The 10,747-nt window shown below is 43.4% G+C and overlaps 1 protein-coding gene across 1 annotated transcript; it reads right to left on the reverse strand.

The window, feature by feature from the left end:
* Nucleotides 1-5,278: 5,278 nt before the first annotated feature.
* On the reverse strand, nucleotides 5,279-10,300 carry LOC127333711 (uncharacterized Rho GTPase-activating protein At5g61530). The gene is made up of 10 exons (XM_051360124.2): nucleotides 10,049-10,300; nucleotides 9,441-9,511; nucleotides 8,995-9,239; nucleotides 8,458-8,520; nucleotides 8,347-8,365; nucleotides 8,029-8,127; nucleotides 7,864-7,941; nucleotides 7,529-7,773; nucleotides 6,490-6,646; nucleotides 5,279-5,652 (listed from the first exon to the last, which is right to left on the reverse strand). The coding sequence occupies exons 2-10, from the start codon at nucleotides 9,499-9,501 to the stop codon at nucleotides 5,510-5,512; spliced, it is 1,110 nt and encodes a 369-aa protein (XP_051216084.1). The 5' UTR covers nucleotides 9,502-9,511; nucleotides 10,049-10,300; the 3' UTR covers nucleotides 5,279-5,509.
* Between the last annotated feature and the right edge of the window lie 447 nt (nucleotides 10,301-10,747).

The following is a 10,747-nucleotide window of genomic DNA, read 5'->3' on the forward strand; positions in this document are numbered from 1 at the left end:
GAACACAGAAGCCCAAGATCGAGTGGATAGAGCACGAGACGAGAGAAGCCAAGAAAATATAACACGAGAACGGCGATCCTCGCCATAAGTTAACGATGCAGACATGTGTGGACTAACTTGCTTTACCCGACGGGTTCGCAAAATGCGGGTTCCCTCTGGCTTCAAGTTACCCAGCAATTATAAAAAAAATTGATGGATTGCAAGATCCAGAGGATTGGTTAGTGGATTACCTGGAAACAGTGAAGCTGATGGGCGGAACTAGGGCAACGGCCATGCAAAGTATTCAAGTTCACCTCAGCGGAGCCGCAAGATCTTGGATAAAAAATTACCAGGAGGATCCATCGACAGCTGGGAGAACTTCGGGGACTTAGTCGTGAGAAATTTCTGTTCCACATGCAAGAAACCAGCATCAATAGAGCAGTTGAGTACTTGCAAGCAGAAGCCGGATGAATCAATGAGGATGTACATCCAACGATGGAGCATCATAAAAAACTCGGCAGAGAAAAAATTCAGGCATGGAGGGTGCTTCTGGCCTGCGCGCCTCCCAAACGGGTGCGCAGCTCCATGGCCACCATACATCCCTTGTCCCTAGTGGCGAAGGATGGAAAAAATTTGAGGTAGGTGAAAGTGCATAGAGCCATCATGCGTAGTTTTGGTAATTAATCCCTATGGACTAATGTTTGCATTGAGTTATATGTGTAGGAGTTGTCCATAGGCAATGCTTGAACGATTGGTTGGCGTCAAGGTTGCACTGAAGAAGAAGTTCATCGATAGTAGAGTATGGGGGAGCAATCCGCAAGACCTCATCTTCTTCAAGCAAGCACAATCAAGAACGGCGTTTCATCTTGTCGCAGTCAAGATCATCATCATCGAGCTCAAATGGAAAACGCAAGGTTAAGGTTTGCTCTTGATAGGGTTTCTTTCTTACCGGTCTCGTGGTTTAGTTGGGAGGCTGGTTTATAGGATAATGGTCATGCTATCAAGGGGCTCTCGAGTGAGTAACTCAATCGTATCGTTCGGAGTGCGGTCAAACCTTTGCATCCTTGCATCATGTTTCTTGGTTGTTATTTGTATCTTATCCATGTGGTGTTTTAGAGCTTCTATTTATTTTTATGACAAGCTCTAGTTCATCGAAAACGGATTTCGCGTATATCACTTGTTGCGTTTTCGACTTGGATGGTTTTCTCGGTTTCTTGTATTGAGGGGTTGTCCCTCTAAAATTCATATAAAATTACCCTCTCTAGTTTCCATATTTCCAACAAAATTAGTTTCATCTCATTTGGATTTTCCAATCTCAAGTTATTTGCATTTCAAGTTTGAGTTTTAAAAAGAACAAAATGGGGGCAACGTTTTTTTTGGCCGGTACTACAACCCGCGCTACCGGGCTTGCTACCGCCCAGCTAGCTTTTCTCCCGGTATACCCTGGATCATTTACTGGTACCTAAACCGGTAACAGGCCCGGAGGTACCAACCGGCCAGGCCGGGGGTACCGGTGACATAGGCATGCCGAAAGGGCCTGCCGAATAAGGTACCTGAGGTTATCTGAAGACCCATGGAGTTGTATTAGGAATTGTATAGCAAGATAGGAAAGGCTCGACGTGCCTCTTAACAGTTTGTAACTTGTACGACACGGAAAGCCTCGGCTCCACCTCCTATATAAAGGGGAGCGAAGGGTGAAAGAAAAGGATCGAATCCATTGTGAACGCACACCATATTTTCTGAGTTGAGCACCTTTTCGGCTAAACCTTCGAGATCTATGTGACATCTACTTTCTACGAAACCCTAAGTCTACAATCTATAGGCATTGACAAGTTAATTCCTTGTCAACCGGCCCTCCACCTGCGCGGCCATCTCCTGGCTCCTGCTCCTGCACGACTGTACGCGACCCTCCACTCGCGCTGGGCCCCACCCACTTGGGCTGCTGAGCCACCAGGCCACCTCACTCGTTCTGCTCGCCACGCCTCACCCTGCGTGCCTGCTCGCCCGCCCTCGCACGCGCACGTGCTCCCGACAATTCCTATACACCGACCAGGTCGTTATCAAGCCAGACAACCCCGCGCGCATGTATGGGCGGCCTGGTCATTGATTCACTATTTTTTAAGTTTTCTGTTTCTTTTGGTTTATTTTTTCCTTTTCCTTTTTCTTTTATGGTTTCTTTTTCTGTTTTCTATTTTTACTTTCTGTTTTTTTTTATTTTTTCAGATTTGAAAATTATAAGATTTTTAATTTTTAAATTTTTTGAGTTTGGAGAACTGTTCATATTCAAAAATATTCATTTTTAAAAAATATGTAGATTTAAAAAATGTTCAAATAAAAAAATGTTAATTTTTTCAACGTTCAAATTTTAAAAATGTTCAAACTTGAAAATTGTTTAAATTTGTAAAACGTTCATACTAAAAAATGTTCGTATTCGAAAAATGTTCATATTCAAAAAATGTTCAAATTTAAAATTTGTTCATACAAAATGTTCAAATTTCGAAGAAGGAAAAATGTTCAACCTCTAAAAATTAAATTTTTTGAAAATTATTTTGATTTCCGAAAAAAACGTTAATTTTGAAAAATGCAAAATAAATAGAGAAAAGAAAAAGAGAACGTACCTCTGATGGGCCGCGGCCCATTAAACTGCTGCCTGTCTTGGGGTGTGTGGCACGCTCCTTCCGCCGATCTGGTCGGCAAACAGCAACCCCCGTGCTCCCCGCCCACTGTGTGCGTCGATCCCTGCCTTCCCACCGATTCTGGCGCTCGCTCACGAACGAGACCCGCTCGCTTTACGCGTCTCCCGCGTTGACTCTCGCACAGTAGTGGGCTGGGCGGTACTACCGCCTTGGCAGGCCGATAGTACCGGCCCATGCCTGGCCAGCCGCCCCAATGGTCAGAAAAATCAAGGAAGCCCCTTTTTAAGCCTCCTCATCTCTCTCTCTCTCTTTAGAACACTACTTCTTCTTCCCCAATAAGCTCTCCACCATTGTTGAACTCTTGAGAGTTTTCCCTCCATCAATCTTTTCATGATTCTTGATCATATTTGAGGAAAAGAGAGAGGAGATCAAGATCGACATTTGCACCAATCAAATCCCTCACTTTGTGAGGGAATCACTAGATCTAGATCTTGGAGAGAAATTTGGTGTTCCTTTTCTTATTTTGTTCTTCCTCTCTTATTCCCCCAATTAGCTTTAGTATCTTTGTTGAAATTTGAGAGTGAATGATTTGGGCATCTTTGTGGTGTTCTTTCCATTGCATTTGGTGCATCGGTTTGATTTCTCCGCGGTGATACGTGGAGGTGAAAGTTCGTGAGATATGCTCTTCGGGAGCTTGTTCCCATAGCTTGTTCCTCTTGGGTCTTTAGACCCTAGACGGGCTTAGTGGTTTTTGTGGTCTTTGTGGTGTTCTAAGTTGTGGATATTCTTCAAAGGCAAGAGCTTTGTGACAATTTATTGGGAGCCTCCAATTAAGTTGTGGAGATAACCCCAAGCTTTGTGCGGGTTCGGTGATCACCCTACGGTTTCATAGTGGATCGAGGACATCCCTTTTGGTGGAAATTCTCGAGGAGAATACGGTGGCCTTCGTGCTTTTGGAGTGACGTGTCCCCCCACACCGCTCCAACAGAGAGTAGCACTCGCAAGAGTGTGAACTTCGGGATACATCATTGTCTCCGCGTCACTTCGGCTATTCTTATACCCAAGCTCTTTACTTATGCATTTTACTTTGTGATAGCCTTCGTGCTTAAAGTTATATATCTTGCTATCACATAGTTGGTTGAATTGCTTAGCATAAGTTATTGATGCACACAGGTGAACCCCATTTATATAGGTTTTGTGCTTGACAAATTAAATGCTAGTTTTGTTTCGCATTTGTTAAGCCATATTCGTAAAAGTTTTAAACCGCCTCTTCACCCCCCTCTAGGCGGCATCCGTGTCCTTTCAGTAGGATAAACTAAAAAATAATGATGCAAATACCAACATAGTCGTAAAACATGAACGTCATATATGATTCTAACGAAATAAGTTAGTACGATAAAACAAAGACATATTTGATATACGTAGAACCCAAAAACATAACAATAATGCCACCTCAATGCCAAATCTTTATTTTTTTTGTAGGAAGAATAATTTTATCGATTAAAACTTTTAAATATTTATCGTGAGCAACTAGGTTTTAATGATCTTTGTCGCCAAGAAACCCTTTCAATTCACCATCTCAATGAGATGATAATGTCTTTGATTAAATCATGATGTGTCTTTCAAATATCAAGAAATCTCTAAATTTTTGATTCTACATGTTTGAATAATGAATATCACAAAGTTATCTTGCATATACTAAAATTCATGATAAATCTCAATAACAGAAATATAGAATCATTGGTATTTACATTGAACCTAGAATATGAGTCTATGTTACATAATATTCACTAAAACAAGCATAACTTTCTCACACAGAGTCTGTTTTATATTCGATGCATGACCACTCCATATTCAGAAAAAACATGTGCATCTAAATGTATGCACCAAAAATCAAGATAGGACGGCTTCCCTGCCTTGCCCTAAGGGGAGCTTCGCCCCTGCTTATCACCACGTCGATCCATGGTCCTCGCCCACTTTACCTGCCACGCCTCAACCAACCTCCTGCATTGCCGACATGGCCCCGCTTTGGCTCATAGGACTAGATGCATCTACTGTGATAAACTAAACTTTAAAGTGTACATAAAAAGGAAAAATCTCGGTTGTACATCTTCATATTCTATGTGTGTATATAAAGTTCCATGAAAATAAAGACATTTTTGTGACTTGTGTAAAAATGACAATTTTCAGAGCTACAAAATGACTTTTCGCATGACATTTTTTTTTCATAGAACAGCACAAATGTTATTTCTTCACGAAATGTTTGAGGACATGTAAAAGACACATACATGTACACTCTCAAGAAAAAAAGTTTCTTAATTTTTTGAACATTTTTAAATGGTTTTTGTGAGCCGAAACACCGCCTCCTTAGGACACCTACTTTGCAAGGACGAAGGAGCGTTCATGCCCATGATACTTCCATGGTCTATACTCGTATGCATGCACCTTTTTTGGTATACACATCTACTACCACTTTGCTGCCTACGCTAAATCTTACTGAAGACAACAGCATGTGAGTTCATCCGATAATGCACTTATTTGCCAAGGTAACGCACAGTAAATGGTACACCTACATGCCTCAGCTGAATTCGGCAAATGCATTAAGGATAACGTCACATCCAGCGATCTGTCAACATCCCAAAGTACTAGCGACACACAGCACAAGAATAATGATGCTACATTATTAATGGACAAAGCCACAGGGCAACTCTGTCATGTGGAGAATTAATTCTAGCGTATATACAGTTCCTATTTTTACTCCCAACATAAAGTTTGGACCAAAATGCTTGACCCTGAGAATTATGCGCGGCACTCCACATCATACTCCTACCTGGAACTTGTACAGAGCACGAGCTAAACACCATATAAACCTAAAGAGGAGACGCCGGGCCAGGTCACCTCCATACAGTCTCGTTTGCGTCGGTGAATATGGGATTGTGGTGCTCAATCAGGCACTGGATGACCTCAATGGCGCTGTAGTCTGGGGGTGAAGCGTCATCCAAGGGAATTTGCGAGGAAGCATCCACATCATCCTCATCTGGAATCATATAAGCGCAAGGTGTTTGAATTAGTACTAAATAAATAAATAAAAGTGAAAGAAGTAGCAAGCTTAATTGGCTTGCGAAAACTTCTTCAAAAAGAGATGGGAGTATAATTTATCCCCTCTGCTCACAACAGACTCCAGATTAGAACATCCACTGCAAACCTATCTCACTACCACAACATCTGGCCTCCCTCTCCAATAACACCATCCCTATCTCTTCCAGCATACATCCTCCCTATCTCTTCCCCAACCAGTAGCTCAAATGTAGGATCAAAACATGCATCATAGCAACCCTATCTATCACCATGAATGAGGCAGCTATAGTCTGGTCAGCTCAGGCATATGTGTCACCAGAAGTCTCTGGGGGGGATCTCTTAGTTCATGAAATGTAAAAGTAGTAAACAAGACAGGCAGCTATATTCACATTTCTTTATCAGTTTTCTAACTAAGTTGACCCCTCAAGTTTACAGGTGGGTTGGCTATACTCCCACTTACATGCATCAGCCTCTAGATTAAGCTGATCCCTCATTTACGGTCATGACTTGGCAGTTTACAGATGGGCGGCTAAATGCACGCTTCGGCTTTTGGACAAAGTTGAAACCTCATTCATGGTGCAACTTTGTAAGCAGTTGCACAAGCTCAGTTATCGACTCATACTGGAAAGCTAGCATTCACAATAACTTGACAACCTAATATAGGGCATCAAGCATCTTTCTTTTATAAAATGAGTCAATAATACACCTAATTACTCCCACCTGGAGCTAGACTCGCATTTAAGGCTACAAAAGTTCCTGGATTCTTTGTAAATAAATTGGAAGTGGATTTGCGTACCTAGCAGGTCCCATGTAGAGGTATTTGATGTTGTATCCACGATTTTCGGAGGTGGTTTTAGTGTGAATCTGAGATGATTCCGCATATCTGTTCCAGAATCCCCTTGCTGCCACATGATCAAAGGCGTGAACTCCACAGCAAGGGTACGAGAGTCCATCTGCATTTGGTAACAGAATTTGGTCAAACCCTCCAACGGATGCAAAAATTTATATTAAACTTGATACATCACCTTGAGGAACGAAAACAAAAGAGATCAATTCCATAACTAGGAATAAACCGCCTAATTTCACTAGTACTTTATACTACAAAAATTACAAAATTATGAAGAACCTAACCATGGAAAGTTTTACAGTGTGGCCTATCAATCCAGACGGAAGTGCAAAGATTATGTAGCAAACTCAGTTCCGTGTGCTGCTGTCAAGACAGGTAAGCAGATACATGCAAATGAATTTTCCCAGCAAGGACCACTGAAGACATGTGGTATCTAAACATGAAATGATACTAGCTTATTTGTGATAAGAAGGTTACAATCAGCAACTGGTCCCGTGGATAACTCAACAAGAACTAGTGATTAATGGAAAAAGTGTCCAGTGCATTCTTCTCAGAATTACAGACGGTTCATGCTGATTTGAGTGTTCCTTTAAAATAATTACAATAGGATCTAGCCGTTAATGGAGTTGTTACTGCAGGAAACCAAATAAACTAGCACCATGAACCAAGAGTTGGCTGGTCCAATTGGCGTCTTCTCAAAATTGCAACTGGTGTACATGCCGTGAGTTAAATGCTTAAGTTATGAAGTACACAAGGCAGAAATAATCTCAGGGAGAAATTAGTCCTTCCTTGGTGGAATTAAAGGTGTTTCCCGAAGTGTTGCTTGAATGGCAGTAATCATGTTCATAGGTCTACAGCTCTACAGTCTACACTAAACTGAGCTCTACAATTTTTAGTTCCAGTTTTTTCAGTGCCCAAGAACCGAAAGAGAACGAACTCACAAAAATTATGCAGGGAATTAAGTACCAAAATAAGGGATGAGACATACCTTATTAAGTGCTGATTTACGGCTTACTCTCAGTAGCAATGCCGTAACAAATTCTAGTGTCATGTAGTTCACATTTGGAAGCTTCTTCAGTATGTTCTTTAGATCATCAATGCTAACTCTTGCATCCCTAAGCTCATCATACAGAGCAAATGTAGTAAGCGGCTCAGGGATGCTGGCAAGGTAACACTTGACCAGCGCAGCTACATCAATAGGGCTTACACCATCAGGCAAAGATGCACCCGAATCTGCAAGCAACATCACAAGACTCTTAATAATGAAACGATGACTACGAAACCTAAATTCAAATATGAGTCAAGTGAAAAGGGTAGCCTTACCCTCATTGTAAAGTGAAACTAGTTGCTGAAGAACTTTTCTGTCACCTTCGGATTTGAACAAGTTCTCATTACTCAAGCCTAACCAGATAGTTTCAGACATCAGATCCGGAACAATACGTAGTAACTAGTAAGGGACCAACATCTATGTATTTTCATAGATTTCACCTGATATAACCAGGTAGTCTGCACACTTCACCAGTATCAGGGGCACAGCTTTACCAGATTGCTCTCGTTGAACGGTGGCTTCAATAGGAACACCAAAGACTGCAAGCTTACAAGGAAATATTATTGACAATCAAAGAGTTCAAATCCAAACAACTGATCATCAGTAAATAGAAGTAAATAACACAAATCAATTTGTCAAAATAAGATTATGATGTAGCTACATCCCGGTGTTGACACTTGCAGAATTTCCAGCATGATACAAGACATTTTAGTTGTGTTCAGAACCATGACAGAAACACATTACAACTGTAAACTCACCATCGGTGCTGGCAACTCCCTGGGAAAAGGAATCAGAAGAAACTAAGAATCAGCATCCTACCCCAACAAAGGGATCTCGTATTGCAAAGTAACAGAAGTTCAACCACAAACCTTCTGCCAGCGTTCAATGTTGTTCAAAATAGTTTTGCTTTTGTCCGCAGTTTTTTTAGCAGCCTGCAAGGAAGCACATAGAACAGAACCACCAAACTCAGTCTCATGAAGCCACTTTTTTGTAACACAAGGAATCATAGCAAGCATGCAAAGATAGAACTCGGACATGGTGATCTAAGGTTATTTTGTTAATAGTATTTATTATGGTCTGAAGACTCCCTGGAATACATTCTATGGCACAAATACAAACAAATACCTCCTAACTGCATCTTAGGATGTCAATAATGAAGCTGCAAAACAATTTCAAGTTTTGGCTGGTGATGTTGCAGCCCAGTTATGAGACATTCTTACTGGTGGCATCATACATGAACTACTTACTGATAGTTATTTCGGGTAAATGGGCCTTGATCTAAAGAGTAGTAGGTTACAAAACTGTAACCAAAGTATAAATTATGTATTCATGGTGGAACAAGTTAAGCTACAAGTGAAGAAAGCAAAACTGGAAGCAAATTTTGCCCCAAGGCTCATATCATATACCTCTTCAACTTTGACCTTCCCCACTGCAACCTTCTCCTTCGTTTCTGAAATGCCCTTCCTGAGAATCACCCCAGTGTTGGCAGCAGCAGAGATGAAGCGCTCCTGCACGGTATCGCCTGGTGGCGGCGGCCGCTGCCTAGCATCCTGGAAGATAGCCCAGCGGCTCTTCACCACGGACCCGACCTTCCCAGCAACATCAGCTATGTTATCCCCTGCAGACTGCCCTGCCTGCTTCAGCTTGAAGCCTGCACATGCACAGCCAGCATTCAGAGCCGAAAGGGGAATTCACATATAAATAAATAGAACACAAATATGGTTCTCTGCCAAGTAATCCAGAAGTGCACACAAACACAGTTTCTTCCTATATATATGCCATGCCAGTTGGAGATAAGTAGGCATGAGAACGGCAGCGAACAAGGAGAGTGTTACTGCTTCAGTGCACGTACTGGATGAGGAGAAGAAATCGGTGGCCTTCCGGCGCCACTGAGGGGATTCCACAAGCGGCATCACCACCACCCTGCATAACAGAAGGTACGGATCAGGGGAAAACCACCTTGCACGGAAGGTATATACCAAGAGCAGGGACGCGCAAATCTGAAGCAATCGCCTGGCTGGACTGCTTGGCATGGCAGCGACCAGATTATTATTCAGCAATACGTACTCTAAAATTAGAAACGACAAATATCGAAACCTTCAAATAACCGTTAGGCCCTCACCCCCAAGCGAGTCACAGACAAGGTGGAAAGTAAACTAATCGCAGATTAGATCAATAATAATTTCGAGCACGCGCTCCCTCCCTCCTGCGGGACTAGCGGCGACTAGCAAGTGTACTAAAACCTAACGCAGACCGAGTCCACGGCGACGAGAAGCTACTGATCCAAGAGCGATCCGAGGATGAATCAAGCGCCGCCGTACCCCCGAAAACAGAAAAAAGTCGTGGATCAAACGGGGGCAAACAGGAGGCGGGGTAGAGGAGGTGCGTGCGAACTTGCGGCGCCGTAGAATCGAACCAATCCGGCCCTCCCTGCATCGAGAAATGGTTGGGAACCCGTACCTGTCTTCCGAATCGAATCGAGTCGAGGACGAGGAGGACGACGGGCGGCGAGAGAGAGAGAAAGCGAGAGGACTAGGCCGCCGAGATGAAATGAAAACTACTAGACGAATTTTTGGATTCTAGGCTGGGCTAGAGGGGGTTGGAGAGATGGGAGTCAATGGCGGAGGCGATAACGGTATTGGGTTTCCGCCCCCCTAGTCGTGCCTGTGCCTATCCCATTCCCAGTTTCCCATTCATCAAGCGCTGTATGACGGCTGTGAAAGTGACGCTTCTCTCGACTAATCAGTTTACTTCTTTTTTTCTCCGAGTATAAAAGCCGTCCCTCTCAGTGGCTGCAGAATCTTGCACGCCTCCACGTGGGCCCGGGCTGTCGGGACGACGTTCTGGAAGCGTCTACGGTAGCAGCTTGCGGGCCTGAGCTGAGACATTGGGCCAACGCATTGGCAGACAGAGAAGGCCCAACACGGGGCAGCCCAAAACACCCACCGGTACTCGGCCCTTCTCCGGAATCGATAGTACTGTAGTATGGTTTCATCTTCCATTCCACGGCGGGGCCCCTCCCTACGCACGTCCATGCGTCTCGTCTCGGATCCTCGGCGATGGCGATGCTCCGTTATGCCGCTGGCCTCGCTGCGCTCCGCCGCTCGGCGCCTCCACCTGATGCCGCGGCCTCGCGCTTCTTCAGCAGCGCCGGATGCC

Source organism: Lolium perenne, chromosome 2 (genome assembly GCF_019359855.2).
Source record: "Lolium perenne isolate Kyuss_39 chromosome 2, Kyuss_2.0, whole genome shotgun sequence".
NCBI lineage: Eukaryota > Viridiplantae > Streptophyta > Magnoliopsida > Poales > Poaceae > Lolium > Lolium perenne.